The following is a 16,508-nucleotide window of genomic DNA, read 5'->3' on the forward strand; positions in this document are numbered from 1 at the left end:
GTCGGATCCTCTGGAACTAGAGTTACAGATGGTTGTGAGCCACCATGTGCGTGTTGGGAGTCAAACCACTGAGTCATCCTGCCAGGCCCCTGATACCCTTTTTAAGCCTTCATGAGCACAGGCGTGCACGGTGCACAGACACACATACAAGCAAAACAAAAACAAAAACAAAAAGACAAACAAACAAAACCCCTCATACATGTTTAAAAAAAACTTTAAAAAATATGCAAACATTCACCACAGAGAGAGTTCAGAGCTGAGCCTAACCAGCTCTCAGGTAGCATGGAACATAGAGGGGGCACCTGGCTCCCTTGCTCTGGTACTCTCTCTCTCTCTGCTCACTGTGTAAACGGCTTATCCCCTAACAGCAAAGACACCTTGCTCTCTTAGAAGGTTTTGCTCTTGTGTTCCAAGATCTGTTGGCAATGCAGGCCTAAGCCTGCATCTTTAGGAGCGTTTTCCTGACGATGAGCAACTTGAGGACAGGGCTCAGTTTATTTTATGGCCCACTCTCAGCCCAGTGCCTGGCACAGGCCCACTCTCAGTCAACTAGGTACAAGGTTTTAGGGCTCGTGGTCTTCATCCAGGGGTGCTATGGACATCATGTCCAGTCCTTATCACCTCTCTAGAGCCCACAGTGTCCCTTATAGAATGGGGGGAGGGCTCCTAACACCTGTGTGGGGTGGCAGCTGTTGAACATTGCACATCAACCAGGTCAAGCAGTTGAAATCTAAGACCTGTTGGGGATTCGGGGCTACAAATATTCAGAACCTCAGTTCCCGGACTAACAAGTCCAGGCTCTAACCTGCTAAGGCATTTTGTACAGTTTAAGAGCTTCTGGCTCACTCTGCTGTCTGACAGGCAGCTCACACACAAAATCCCTCTCCTGAAACGGCTCCAAGCCTGCCAGCGGCAGAGATGGGAACAGGAAATGGAAAATCACCATGTCCCCTGCTTTCTGGGCTGTCATGTTTGAGCTGCTGCTAGGACCTGCTCTACACAGCTCTCAGCAGAGAGACCACCCCTTCCAGGCTTTGTGGCCACCACCCAAACGCCACTGCTGGGGAGAGGAGCCACAGCTGCTATAGCAGCTTTCGCACGGCACTGTGTGTGTGTGTGTGTGTGTGTGTGTGTGTGTGTGTGTGTGTATGCGTAGTGGGGTAGGGATGAAACACAAAATATAAGGCCCCCTTGTGGCCCCATCCCCGAGTGCTGAACCTTTTGCAAATAACCCCATGGCAGGACAAAGCAAATGGAGTGTCCCTCCTAGTTCTTTCTCCATGAACCATGAGGAAACAGTAAGTTTCCCCCTGTATTTCCAGGATCTGTTTCCTTGGAGACTTGGGGTTGACTCTGGCAAGAACTCTCACACCTTTCCAGAAACGTGGAAGGAAAAAAAAATCACCCCTTTGTTTCTAGTGCCTACAATACAGTGGTTCTCCAGCTCTCTAATGCCGGGACCCTTTAATACAGTTCCTCTTGTCCTGGTGACCGCCCCCCCCCCGCCCCCAACCATAAAATTATTTTTGTTGATACTTCATAATTGTATTTTTGCTGCTGTGATGAATTGTAACGTAAATATCTGACTTACAGAACGTCTGATATGCAACCCCTGTGAAAGGGGCGTTCAACCCCCAGAAGGGTCTTGACCCACAGGCTGAAAACTGCTCCTACAATGAACACCTCAGAGGCATCTCAAGCATTCTTAGTTCTGGGGGTGGGGAGGGATGAGGTGGGAGGATGGTGGTGGGGGGAGCTGTTGTGCTCAGCCTCCCCAGGCTTAGTTCTTCCCAGCCTAACACAAGGGATCAAGACAGCTTTCAAGTTCCCGAAATCTTCAGCCAGATCTCCAAAGGGTGCCCCCTCCCACTCCGTTGCCAGAGCAGCAGCAACAGAGGCAACAGTTACAGTGATCAAGGCAGGGCTGGGGTACCCGGGTGAGGGGGACACCAGGGTTGTGTGAAGGTGATTTCCTCGGGGAAGGCTAGGCTTCTATAATCTCCTGAGATCTTTATGTAGGAGCCCGACAGGCATTCGCCTTTACTGGTTTCTGCCGGAAGAGACAAGACTATTGATTTCCAATTTAAGGAGCCCTAAAAGCAACTTGTATCTTTCTATTCCTTCTCTGAGCATCCAAGACAGGCCAAGGGATGTGTGTAAAATGGACCCACAGAGGGAGGGCTGAGCAGCAGGGCACCCTGGTGAGAGCCAGGGGCAGGCAGACACACCACTCAGCTTTGACAATTTATTGCTTAGGTGAGAGAATTTATTGATGGGAGTGGAACACGCTTACAACCCTAGTACACAGGAGGATGGAGAATGTGAAGTCAGCCGAGGCTATATAGCAAGTTCCAAGCTAGTCGTTCAACAGAGAAAAAAAAAATCCTCAAAACAAACAAACAAACAAAAGGGATCACCTAGACCTACCTCCTAGCTCAGTTCAAACTCCTACCAACACATTTTAAAAGGATTTTCATTTTTATTTATTTAATTTATGGGATGGCTGTTTGCCTACATACACCATATGTGTGCAGTGCCCGAGGAGACCAGAACAAGGCATCAGATCCCCTGGAACTAGAGTTATAAAAATTGTGACCTGTCATCTCTGAATTGAGAGCCAAACCCAGGTCCTATGCAAGAGCAGCACATGCTCTTAACAGCTGAGCCACCACTGTAGCATGCCCTGTTTTCTCTCTCTCATTCTGTGTGTGTGTGTGTGTGTGTGTGTGAGAGAGAGAGAGAGAGAGAGAGAGAGAGAGAGAGAGAGAGAGACAGAGAGAGACAGAGACAAACACACACACACACACACAGAGAGAGAGAGAGAGAGAGAGAGAGAGAGAGAGAGAGAGAGAGAGAGAGAGACTACGGATGGAGCCTGGTACCTCACATGCGGTAGGCAAATACTCTACCACCAAGCTTTGTCTCCAGCCCCTTACTTGCCCTATGGCCAAAGGACTCTACTTGTGGTACAGGACTTCATCTTACAGACAGACTTATGTAAGCATAGGATGCTACAAGGACAAGACAGGGGCTATCCAGCTGTAAACAGCAGGGGAAAAAGTGGATGCCAACCTAAAGTCTCATCAGTAGAGAGCTCATTAAATAGGTGCCGCTGATAAAGTAGAGAATTCGTAGCCAAGAAAGAGCACAGGTAACTCCCTGATAGACTGAAGAAAGCACCGAGTATAAGAGCCCGCATAGGCCCATTTATTCATTTATTATTTGCTTGGTTTTTTATTTGCTTGTTTGCACATGTGTAGGTCAGAAGACAACTCTTGGGTTGGGTCCTGGGAACCCATGTAGAAAAATTATTATTATTATTATTATTATTATTTTTTTTTTTTAGAAATTGCTTTTACCTGCTGAGGCATCTCACAGGCCCCAGTGAGGTGAATTTATCCTGATGAGTTTTTGTTCTTCATGAAGGTCACATTCTATAATGTCACCTTGAACCACTGCCCTTAGGGGACAGAGATGAGGAACAACCCCATTTCATCAGCCAGTCAACACATAGCTTATATAACTTCGTGTTGCTTATTTCCATTTACCAGGAGGTGCTGATGATTCCTTAACACTGAACTCAGGGCAAGAAAGCACAAGGAATGCCTGGGAGGTAATACATGTACCCTGTGCAAAGACACAGCACAGCTTTCCTGAGCATAGGAAGCAGGACTGTACCCTTGGAAGGCTTGGAGTTTTGGGGTCCAAGGGGCGGGCACCTGAAATAGCAGAGCCATCAGTAAAACTCACCAACATTGAGGAAACACAGAAGAATATTTGTTTACCACAGGAGAGATAAAAGAAAAGCAGCGCACTGCCTCCTTCACTCTCAGCTGGGAAGACAACATATAAAGGGCAATTAGCAGTTCCAGTGCTCATCTGTGAGTGTGCCTAAAAGCATCATCATTGATTTCTGCTTAATTTTTGTTTCTTCAATGAAGGGCTGGGAGTGTAAGCTCAACAGCAGAGTGTTTGCCTAGCACCCACGAGGCCTTGTGTGCAATTCCCCAGCAGCAGAGGGGTGGGTGTCAGACAAATTCATGAGCCTTAAGTGCAGAGTCAGTGACTGATGAGGGGTCAGCTGACTGTGCCGGTACAGACAAAGAACATCTCCACAAAAACACACTAGACCAGTTTGAAGGAAGATATGGAAGCCTTCCAGGGGTTTCCTCTGTCCAGCAGGGTGGAAATTGATTGTATTTTATTCTTTGGATCTCACTTGTAAGTGGTAAAGCATTTCTAATTTTAAAGACGTATTCTGAGTAGATGGGCCTCTGTGCAGGTGAGCTACCGGCTCACTCTGGGCTAAAAAAAAAAAAATCCTCTCTAAGAAAGGACCCTATCCAGACAGGGGTCATTTCCAGACAGAGAGATCACAGGGTCACCTCCCACTCTTCTATCTCCTGGAGACTCCTGGGGATGGGATAGGGCCCAACATGATCGCCATTGAAGAACTCAGTCTCACCTGTTAAAAACTAAGATCAAGGGCTGATAAAATGGCTCAGAAGGTAAAGGCACTTGCTGCCAAGCATGATGACCTACCTGAGTTTGATCCCCAGGACTCAGGGTGGAAGGAGAATGATCCTTCTATGAACTGTCCTCAAACCTCCACATGCGCAGCACGGAATGTTGATGTGTGCTATTGCAAACGTGCATGCATGCACACACACATGCTGTCAGAACTTGACCCCAAGAGGAGGAGGACCATTATCCCACTACCCCAACCTTCCATGGCTTTCCAGACCTGAGGTGGTCAGCCAGGGGCCGGATGGGCTTCTAGCCCACAGGAAACCACTCGGCAGTGAGCACTGTTTTCCCAGGGAGGGTGTGGGATCCTGGGAGTGGCCATGAAAGGCAACAGATATCTGTGTAGACAAAGCCCATGGGGTTGAAAGAGGGGGGAAGAACTGAGAAGGCCAGTGAGAGGGAGCCTGGCTTTGTGTCTACTGGGGTTTATGAGGATATGACAATCTATAGCTTGTCTTCCGGCCAGGAAATGAGAATAGTTTCTCTCTTCCCTTCAATTATGAAAACACACCAAGTCAGAAAGAATAAAAACCAGTTTGTAGATATGGACAGGAGGACATCAACATTTTGTGATTGGTACTTCTGTAATATATATATATATATATATATATATATATATAATTTTTAAAAAAGTTATTGTATATGCATACTCATGCTTGTTCACGATGTAAATATGAAAAACTGTGGGGTACATGGAAGGACCAGAGGACAGTTTTGCAGAGTGGTTTATCCATATTAATGTCTGAGGTGCCTGAACTCAGGTCACTGGGTTCAAGCCACAAGCACCTTTACCCAGTGAGCAGGCTCAGCGCTCTGTATATTTCTGTTTCATCCCTTTTTAAAAAAAAAATAATAAAGCATCTTTCATGTTTTTTTTTAAATGCCATTAGGCCTTACATCCAAGGCCATGGGATCTGATAAAAAGGGCACTCTGGCCTGTCTGGCTTTCTGTCCCAAGTCACTCTCCTTATCCAGGGCTAAGGGTTCGACAGGATGCTTTTGAGCATCAGCCCCAGGTGTCTTCAGGGTCTCCAGAGGGCTCAACGCAGCCTTAATGCATGGTCTGGAAAAGGGCTTCCGCTGAGACGTGTGCCTGAATGTCCACAGCAGCCGCAGAAAACTGAAAACCACCCAAAGATCTGTGGGCAGAGGACTGGACAAACTTATGGAGTCACAGTGGACATGAACTGAGTCAGCAGCAGATCTGATAGGAACGATAGCACAGACACACGGAAAACACTGCTCCTGCATTGCATGGTCTTCCCAGGAGACACGAGCCATACAGCTAGAGGCCAGGCTAGTGGTGGCCAAGGCTGCAGAGTTAAGGAACAGGAACTGCCTATTAGAACAAGCGCTCCATCACTGGGCTATACTCTCAGCCCTCTTTCACCTTTTATTTTTATTATTATTTTTTTGAAACAGGGTTTCACTAAATTATTCACTCGTAGCCCAGGATAGCCTTGAACTCACTTATAGCCCAGGCCACCCTTGAACCCACCTAAGCTTCTGGAATATTTAGGATTACAGGCCTGAGCTCCCCTCAACACGAGGGATAAAAAGAAAACGTTCTAGACCTAGACAGCGTGAGAGCTGCATACGGACTCATTAAATCCCATTGAACTGTATGTACACTTTAAAGTGGCTAAGCTAGTGACATATTATAATTTCAATTTTATCTTATGTATAAAACAAATACAAAACAAAACCACCACTACTGCCGCCACTACCACCACCACCACCACCACCACCACCACCACCACCAACAACAACAACAAAAAACTCCCACTAAGCTGTGTGACTTCAGGAGAAGTGACACAGCCTCTCTGAACCTAAAAATCATAGGTATATGAGACATGCTCACCCATGGCGGTTGGGTGGACTCTGAGGTGGGCCTGTGGAAAGAGACCGGGACAGAATCAAATGTAGGTCACTTGTAACAATTATCAGGATGTGCTGAAGAAACTCACCCGAGGTTTGGAAGTTTCCATGTTGTCAAGTAATTCTTTTAATTAAGCAGGAACACCAAAAAGACAGCTGGGGGATGGAGGACAGGTAAGACGAGGGCTAAGAAGGAAGACTCTCCAGTATATTTACTGTTTTGTTTTTTATTATTGGTACAGGGTCTCAATGTGCAGCCCTGGCTGGCTTAGAACTCACTATGGAGATCAAACTGGCCACGAATTCAAAGAAAACTGTCTGCCTCTGCCTCCACAATCCCAGCGCTAAGATTAAAGATCTGTGACACCATGATGTTTACTGAGGTTTTTTTGGGGGTGGGGGTGGGGAGAGTGTTGCATATGCTAGGCAATTTCTCTACTGCCAAATTCCAACCCCAGCCCTGTATGATATTTATGAGTCTATACTGTTCTGAGGTAGGAGACACAGTTAAACCCCAGTCACAGAGACTGAGGGGCCGCTTCGCCCTATGTCAGCTGTGTGATCTAAGATCCTCGCTGTTCTGCCTTGTCCTGCAGGCCTAGGCTCTGTTATCGGAACAGAGGGACCTTAGGTAGGAGAGAGGCTTCATCAATGCAAAATTCCGTATCTGCAAACAGCTTTCTAAAAACTCAGACTCAGCCAGTAAGCAGTACCGAGGCTGGACCCCCTACATCCTTGTACAAAGCTGCATGTAGCTGCATGTACTGGTGATTCAAGTGTTGGTGAGGTCGGGTTTGGGGGACCTCCTCTGGAGCTTGAGCCAGCCTACCCAAATTGGCAAGCTCCTGGTTTGGTAAGAGACCCCATCTCAAAAACATAAACTAGAAAGTGACCGAAGAAGACACCTGAAGTGTATCTCTGGCCTCCACATGCAGGTGCATACATGTACACACGCACATACACACATAAAACCCTGAGAACTTGGATCTGGAAAGATGGCTAAGCCGGTAAGATCAAGTTTGCTCTTGCAAAGGATTCCAGTTTGAGTCCCATCATTCACATTAGGTGGCTCCCAATCACCTGTAGCTCCAACTCCCAGGATATCAGATCCTCTGGACACCAGACACAGAATACAGAAACATACACTAAAAATAAATCTAAAAAAAAAAAAAAAAAAACCCAAAAAACAAAAAACAAACAAAAACAAAAAAACCTCTTCAAACTCACAGGTCTGGACATGGACTCCAGGTTTTCTTATCTCAAAGTAATTTGGGACTGAATCAGCAGAACTTCAAGCTTCCCCAGGCGAGGTGTCCCACCACCACCTACCCCTGTGGCTGACAATGAGCCCAGGAAAGAGGGGAGGAACGGTAAATAGGATTTCAGGCTGTCACAGAAACTTTTCTTTCCTTGGGCCCTGGAGCATATGGCAGGTGTTCTGAAACTCCATTCTTGTCTCCCCAGACTGGCTGAGCCCATCGACATGTGGGTGGGGGTGTCTGCCTCTCCATCTGGATGGCCCTCTTCCTCCACCATGGCGACAGCAATACAATGGAGTCTCCACTGTGAGCCCTGCATCCTGGCTCCCCAGACAGACGCTCCGGGAGAACTCCATGGCCCCAGGGAAATATAAGTCCCCTGCCCCCCAGCAGGCTTCGATGCAGCCCACAGATCACAGAAGCAGCAGGCCAAAGGCCACAGTGTGGCTGAAACATGATGCCTGCTCTGCCCTTCTCTGATGGAGATGTCTCACAGGTCTCTGCCTCTCTTCCTGAGATGATAAGATGCTACAAAAGGCTGGGCTCTGAGCAAAATTAGCTCCCACTGATAACTTGCAAATTCTAGCTGGCCTGGGTTAGAGACAGCGTACAATAGGGTGGAGGGCCTAGGGGAAAATAAGACGGAGTTTGGGAAACTTGAAAGCCACTCTCTTGCCAGGCACTGTGACAGATGCCTGTAATCTCAACACTGGGGGAAATCACAATGTTTGATGGCAGTCTGATCTATACAGTGACTTCCAGGTGACTTCTAAACTCACTAGGGCTACATAGCAAGACCCTGTCTCAAAAACAAACCAACCAAACAACAAACTATCTATTCAACCAACCAACCAACCAACCAACCAACCAACCAACCAACCAATGAACCCAATAAACTCTAAAACAGCTATGTGGTACACACACAAAATGTGTGTGATAACCATCACCAAGTGATGATGACCATGGGGCTTAGAGTGATATGCCAGGATGAGAAAAAAAAACAAAACAAAAAAACAAAACAAAACCACAGCAGAAAGTGGGTGCCACCCTCCTATAACATGAGCTAATAAGTAAACAACAACACGGGGTAGTAGCACAGTATGAAAGAGAATGTAAAATCTGATTGCAATTTAAGTGTGAAATATTCATATTAGATGCCAAGGCAATGTCCTTAATGGCAGCTGTCTAGTTTGAACCCAAGACATCAGGAACATTCCCCTTTCCTGCACTAAGGGGCAACACAGAGGGGTGGAACCCCCAGTTCTGAGGGATCCCCAAGCTTCACTTCACTTATTTTGCTAGTCCCACAAATGCTCTTATGAGGATTGATCTTGCGCCAAGCTCTTTTTCCTCTCTGCAACTCTCTGTGTGGGGTGTGCATGTGTGTTCACATGTGGATGGGTACATGTTGGGTGCACTTGTGTAAGAAGGCTGGAGATCAACAGTAGACTTCATCCTAGATTGCTCTCAACCTTATAGACCAAGGCAGGATCTCTCACTTGAACCCATGGTTAGTCTAGCTAGTTAGCTTGCCCTGTAGATTCCCTGTCTCAACCTCCAGAATGCTGTGGGTTGCCACATTAGCCTGCCATTTATGTGCATGTTGGAGATTCAAACTGCCAGCACTTTACCCACTAGGACCTCTCTCCATATCTAGTGGGTATCAATTCTAAGTACATGATCCTATGTGTCTATATATCTGTGACCTCAGCTGTGCAGAAAGGTGGGGGATGTTTCCAACAGGGGTGGGCAGCCCAAGTCTACAAAGGCAGTAAGAAGCAATGAAGGCAGAGGGTGTACCATTTGCTATAGTCTATGATGGGTCAGAGCTTTACCGGTGTGGTTGCCATCCAGGGATCGATGAGGAGAAAGACATGAATCCAGAGGGGAAAGAGCTTGAGGGTTAGACATTGTTATACTGAGGCTCTTGGTCCACCACAGAGCAGTGTTAAATGGCAAGGTGACAGCAGATGTGTGGTCAGGAGCTCATCCAAGCTACAGTAGAGTGATACAGTAAGCCTCACCCAGAAGGACAGGTGTTGGTCTACTCTGCCGCTGGGGTGCTGGGCATGGCCACTGAGGAGGCGAAACTTGGGGAGCTTGACTGTGCTTATCCCACAGCCATCAGGTACTGGGCTTCAGGATAGCACCACCACTCAGGGTGGGAGAACTCAGACTAAGATGTGGGCAGGCCTAAGTAGTATTCCCTGACTTCCTGACCTCCAGTCGCTGCTGAAGAACTGCACAGAGAAGTCGGGAACGAAGTGTTGGGAGTCCATTGGCCTGAGATGAGACTGGGACCAGGCAGTCCCAAACTCCTGGACATTCAGGTGCCCCTGAATCTTGAGGAGTTGAGAGCAGAGTCAGGGCCCCTCATCAGCCTGAGGGGCAATGAGAATGGGAACTCTTGCTTGGCTTATCAATGATTGTCCTTAGCTTGGTGATGGTTGTCTGGAAGCGCAGAGAAGCCTTCTGTGGGAGACTTCTCTATGCTCCCCATGGTGATTTTGATGGAAGAGACAGTCCATGTTTATCTATACTGTTTACTGACTGTTCATCATGGAAAATGGATGCGTACTCACTTCTCACTGTGGACCAGAGATTGAATACCTTTTGCAGGGAGGAATGTCTGGAAAGGAAAGTTTATTGGATAAACCCTCAGGGCCTGTAGATACCTCATTAGCATGGAGAACTCTGTTTTTAGCTATGTGACCAGTGTGGACACATGTTCCAGGTCAGGAATCAGGCAGGGAACAGGGAGGTGCCTATCATCTCAGATAGATGCCCAGGTGCTGGGGACTCAGACCAGCTCTATCTTACCAAGTTTCTGGCATGGTCCACTATCTCCAGAAAGGTGGCCAGAGATCGGCTGCTCTCAGTGAGGCCTCACTGGAAGGTGTAGACCCCATAAGGAATGTGCTCACGCCTGGGTACTACATCATAGATTCAACTTAGGTCCACGTAAAGCTGTTCCATCTCTAGACATCTCTAAAAACAGTGAATGCTAGGACCTACTCAGAGAGCCCTCATGGAAAGAAGCAGGAAACACAAGGTCAAGGGCACAAGCCAGGCATCAAGAAGCTATGGTCTCAAATACTATCTGGGCAACACAAGCAACTTTCTAAGCTTCTCTGAGCCTTGACCACATGGGGTACCAAGACTGTCTTTTAGAGTCATTGTGTAGATTCATTAAGCTCAAACTGTGAATATCCTTAGTAGTTTCTCTGGTATAGTATAGGTACAAGAAATAATGGCAGTTATTAAGACAACTCACACTCAGCAAAGGATGAACACAGAGGCCACAGAAAGGTCACAGGATAGGTAATGGCTTAGCAGCAACTCAGCTGACCGCACAAGTTTCTACTTACTGGCCAGCAGGAGGCAGGAGACAGCCACAGTATACAGCTGCTTGGAGGTGGTGATGTTGTACTGGTCCATAAAGTGGTCCAGAAGGTAGATGGCCAGGTGCCGGGCTGAGGGGCAGAGATGGCAGTGTCTGCTCAGCAGGGTCAGAATGTCTACAAAGAACCGACGGCTCTTCAGGAGCGGGGAGTGGGCACGGAAGGTGGGCAGCTTCAGTTCCTGGAGGAAGGTGAACAGAGAAAGGTCAAGGACACGGAGACCCAGGGCCTGCCTGTGGATTGGCAGGGTGGGCAACAATTCCCTGTACACCCTCGCTCATTCGTTTAAAATCTCAGATGGTGATGCTTTTGTTTTAGAAGTCAGTTCCCATACACCTTCCCTAAGCACAGGCCCATTAGGACCATCACGGGGATGGAGAAAGCCAGGCATTTCCCCTTGAAAGGCACGGTGGAGACATCCAAGGTAATGAGAGAATGGTGGCCCAGAGACTGACATCCAAACTCTGGTTTTATTGAACAGCTTTATTATTTATTGAGTCACTTTTCTTCCTTTGCTTCTTCTTCAGTAGCTGAGGTTTACTGAGAACTGATGCCAAACACCTAGCACACAAGAACCTCTCACCTCTCAGGGTTCTCCGCTAATTCCCTCTGTGATTAGAAGTGTGAGTGAGCACTTCTAAACTAAGCTACAAGACTAGAGTGTGTTGCTGGACATGATTGTAATCCCAGAACCCAGAAGTGGAGGCAGGAGGATGGTAGAAAGTTTGAGGCCAGCATGTTCTGCACCGTGAGTTCTAGACAGCCAAGGCCACAGAGCAAGGACGTGCCTCAGTAAACCAGCAAGTCCTGTCCGCCGTGATCACTACTGGTTGACATTCTGCCTCTGTCTATACGTTCACACACGGCTTCCCACTCCAGGTTCTAAACACCCTGATTCTCCTCTCTCCAAGAAAGTAATTTCTACTTTCTCATTTCTACACTGCCATGTTTTCTGAACATAGATCTGCTGAGCACAAGGAAAACAAAAGAAAGAAATATTAAACTAAGAATGTGCTTTCTTATTTTGGAGGTAGGTCTTATTCTATAGCTCGGGGTAGCTTGCACCTACTTTGCAGCCATGGCTGGTCTTGAAGTCATATAAAGCCTGCTATCTCCCCTTCTCAGCTTCTGGGATTTCAGATGTAAGCCATCAAATCTTTGTTTCTTTCTTTTTTGAGATTCATTTTTATTTTATGTGCATGAGTACTGGCTTGTATATGTGTGTGTGTGTGTGTATGTGTATGCATGCATGTTTGTATGTATGTATGTGGTGTGTGTGTATGCATGTATGTCTGTCTGTATGTAGTGTGTGTGTATGTGTGATGTGTGTATGTGTATGTGTGATGTGTGTATATGTCTGTATACAAATGTCTTTGTACATCCCTGATGCTCTAGGAGGCCCTGGGTCCTGTGGCAAGAATAGAAAGTACTCTTAACTACCAGGTTATCTCTCTACTCATCCTCTCCATTTTCTCCTCCTCCCACACCTTAAAAGAAGGTAGCATGTACGTAGGCCAGGCTGTGTAGTCCTGACTATCCTGGAATTCACTCTGTAGACCAGGCTGGCCTCGAACTCACAGAGGTCTGTCTGCCTGTCTCTGAGTGCTGGGTGGGATTCAAGGTGTGCATCACCACTGCCCAGCAATATTTGCCTTCTAAGCAAGACAGGTTAGATAGTATTTGTTTAGGAAATATCTCAGTGCTGTCAGCTTCAGTGCTATTTCCCTTGTAGAAGCTCCCAAGTCAGGAGAGCAAAATGGAGGAAGAAGTGAACAGGCAGGCTGGAGCCAGGAGAAGATGGAGGTAGAGGTCAGGTTGCGCGCCCATGCAGGCTGCAGACACAGAGCTAAGGAATGCTGGAGGCTGGAGGCTGGAGGCTGGAGGCTGGCACATGCTGCTGGGCTGTCAATTATGTGCCTCACTGGCTCTGGAACATCACCATCTCTGATTGCTGAAACTACCTCTGAGACTGCGTTGCTCACACCTAAACATCCCTGTTGGTCCTCTGGCCTGGACTTGCAGCATGCTGGACTATTTCAGTTCTCAAACTCAGCTGAATGTAGCATGTGTCCCTCTCCCTCTCCCTCTCTCCCTCCCCCTCCATCTCCCCCTTCCCCTCCCCCTCTCCATGTCTCACACACACCTTAGTGACATTCTGTCAAATAGGGAAACAGAAAAGAACAAAACTAAAGGAAAATGGGAGGGAAGTTGGCAGACAAGAAATTATGAGCTCTTATTAGTGATATCAAGTGCCCTCATTCTGTGTCAGCCCAACCTTCAAATGGTGTTGAGGACTAAACCCAGATCCATGCACATGCTAGGCCAGGGCCCTGCTACTGCACCCAGCACGATGTCCCTCTAACGCTTTACTCAACCAGCTGCAGACCAGGACTAGAAAGAAGTGTCTGTTCATTCATTCACTAGAGACGCGAACTCATTCATTTCACTCAGTATCACAAACCTTCTACACACGCACGAGGCATTATTTAGGCCCTAGATATATACAGCTTCAATAAGGCAGACCAGACTAAATGTAAGATTTGAAACTGAAATTCTTAAAGAAAAACAGGAGGAGTAAATACATATGACTTTAGACAAAGCAATGGTTTCTTTTCTTCCTTCCTTCCTTTCTTTCTTTCTTTCTTTCTTTCTTTATTTATTTATTTCTTTTGCTATTGTTTTGTTTTTTTTCAAGGCAGAATTTCTCTGCATAGCCCTTGCTGTCCTGGAACTCACTCTGTAGCTCAGGCTGGTCTTGAACTCACAGCTCCTCTTCTCTCTACCTCCCAAGTCCTGCAATTAAAGGCATGTGCCATCACTGCCGTGCTTAAAGCAATGGTTTCTTTCTCCCTTTTTTGTTAATTAATTTTTAAAATTTTATATGCATTTGTGTTTTGTCTGCAAGTATGTCTGTGTGAGGGTGTCAGATTTTTGGTGTTATAGACAGTTGTAACTGGGTGCTGGGATTTGAACGTGGGTCCTCTGGAAGAGCAGTAAGTGTTCTTAACTGCTAAGCCACCTCTCTGGCCTCCAAAACAATGGTTGCTTAAATACGATTCTAAAAGCTGAAGTATACAAAATATAAGGTAGATTTTAAAATTAGACTTTCATGCTGGAGGGAGGGCTGAGCAATTAAGGGCTTACTGTTCTTCACAAGAACCCGAGTTCAAGTCCAAGTCAACAGCCCACAGCCACTTGTGTAAATCCAACTTTAGGGGATTTGATACCTTCTTCTTGTCTCTGAAGGTACCTGCACATGTACGCATATATACATACATATAAAATAAAAACAAATCTTAAAAAAATGAAACAAAAAATGAGCAAAGGATCAAAAAAAGTTTCCCTAAAGAAGATTAAAAATGGCTAGTAAGCACATAAAAAGATATGAACATTGCTAATCCCTAGGGAAACACAAATTGAATCACAGGGAAGTAACACTTCACATTCTCTGGGATGGCTATTGCTTAAAAAAAGGAAGAAACAACAAAACAAAACAAAAAATTAAAACAACAACAACAAAAAACAAACCAAAAAAACCAAAAACAAGACAAAAACAACAAGTTTAAAACAAACAAGTGTTGGTGAGGAAGGGGGCAAATTGGAACCCTTGTCTAAAGGTAGCAGGAGAGTCAGAGAGGGCATCTACTGTGGGAAAAAGCGTGGCAAATCCTCCTACTACACTCTTGTCACCACACGAGCCAGCAATTCCAGCCCAGGTACAGACCTAAGAGAGACGACAAAATGGTTGTGCAAATCTGCGACCAGCTTGGTTGAAACTTAGGTTCTGATCTCCTGACCTTTTCTTCGATTCTCTTCTGGCTTGTCTTCGGAGATCAAAAGGTGAGGATCAGCTAGCTTTGTTCACGGAAGACGAACAGAGCCTCGATAAATTCCTTCCTATCTCCTAGGCTCACTCATGAAGAAACCGAGTTTGAAAAGTCCTTTAATCCCAAGGCTTTTACTGAATTAGCCAGAGAGCTGGAGGGCAGAAGACCTTCAAAATAATGGGTTTCATTCTGACATTTTCACATGCGTGTATCATTGTACATTGCTGTCTCTCTGTCTTTGTGTGCGCGTGCGCATGCGCGAGCGTGTGTCTCATTTAGTTTAACCAGAACCATCTGTGTGAGCACTAGATTGAACCTATTCATTACAGCCTTGCATGGTCACCAGTGAGTACACAATTGAGTGCAATGACCATCGGTAGCTATCGTGAATAAGTGTTCTAAGCACACAGCATTTGGGGGCATTCAGTTATGCCCTCTTGCAAAAGGGTTCTCCTAGCTGGGCTTGTTGCCTATTTATACCCATTCAGGGCCACAAAGCCCTCACCTAAGAATCTATCCATTCTCTACCATCTGACCCAAGGCAGCCTTTATTACACATGGCTTCTGGGAGGCGATAGACATCTATATAAGACTGGGGAGCCTCTGGGAGGGAGGCTCCATCTACCAAGCCATAGGGAGCCATCATCCCTGCTGGGTCAAAGGCTCTCCAGGTGTGGCTTTTTCAGGGGAGGAACCCTCATACACTTGTAAGTAATCTCTCGTTTATACTCTGTAAGGAAGCCACATAAACTCATTGGTTCTTCCAGGGTGAACTGTGGCTGAGTAACGCCTACTAGCTAAGGCCTCAGGAGAAGGGATAGACTAACTTCTCTCTCTGGAAAGGAATCTTAGCCAACAGTAGCAAATTCAGAAGACAGGAACGAGGCTCCCTGAGCCCCTCCCCCATCCATGCCTGACTGCTGACAGGCCCATTCTTGTGCAGACCTAGTGCAAGTGTTGGCAGCTGCTGAGTTCGGTAATTCCGATGGCTCTGTGTGATCCAGTAAATGGTTTGTTTGTCCTTTTTTTTTTTTTTTTTCTCCCTAAGACAAGGTCTTCTACAGCTTAAGATGGTTTTTAATTCACTGTGCAACCCAAGATAACCTTAAACTCCTGATCCCGCCACGGCCTCCTCTCAGGTACAGGAATTACATGTGGGAGTCACTGTGGTTGATAATCTATCTATCTATCTATCTATCTATCTACCTATCTATCTGAGTCAGTTTTTTACAATGTCATCTAAGCTGGCCTCAAACTTGCTAAGTTGGCCCAGGCTGACTTCAAACTCCCTCCTCAGTCCAGTAGCTTCTGGGATTACAAGTGTGAGCCACCATGAAGAGGTCAACATTTTATTTTTGAAGTCATGAAGACATCTTATTCCCAGCTTAAATTAAGAAAATGGATGCCTACCTTGCCATCGTTCTGCCTACATTGTTTGGTGGATTTGTGTGGTCACTCCAAGAGTCCAAACGCCCTTAGTGCGGGTTTCAAACGCCAGCACCTCAGTATGAATGCAAGGGTGGGATGTTTAATAACTAACGGTGAGGAATAGAGGGAGGAAAGTGTATTCAAGGCACAGCTCTGGGCCTGGAAGATGCCGGGGGACATCAGAAAGG

The 16,508-nt window shown here is 46.5% G+C and overlaps 1 protein-coding gene across 2 annotated transcripts in view; it reads right to left on the minus strand.

Moving 5' to 3' along the window:
* The window catches only part of Ccnjl (cyclin J like), a 58,410-nt gene that overhangs the window by 18,136 nt on the left and 23,766 nt on the right, over window positions 1-16,508 (minus strand). For both annotated transcript variants that reach the window (XM_034506273.2, XM_076937025.1), the window contains exon 3: window positions 11,033-11,246. In XM_034506273.2, the coding sequence (XP_034362164.1) occupies window positions 11,033-11,246 (214 nt within the window). The remainder of the gene's footprint in view (window positions 1-11,032; window positions 11,247-16,508) is intronic.

Source organism: Arvicanthis niloticus, chromosome 6, assembly GCF_011762505.2.
Source record: "Arvicanthis niloticus isolate mArvNil1 chromosome 6, mArvNil1.pat.X, whole genome shotgun sequence".
Classification (NCBI taxonomy): Eukaryota; Metazoa; Chordata; class Mammalia; order Rodentia; family Muridae; genus Arvicanthis; species Arvicanthis niloticus.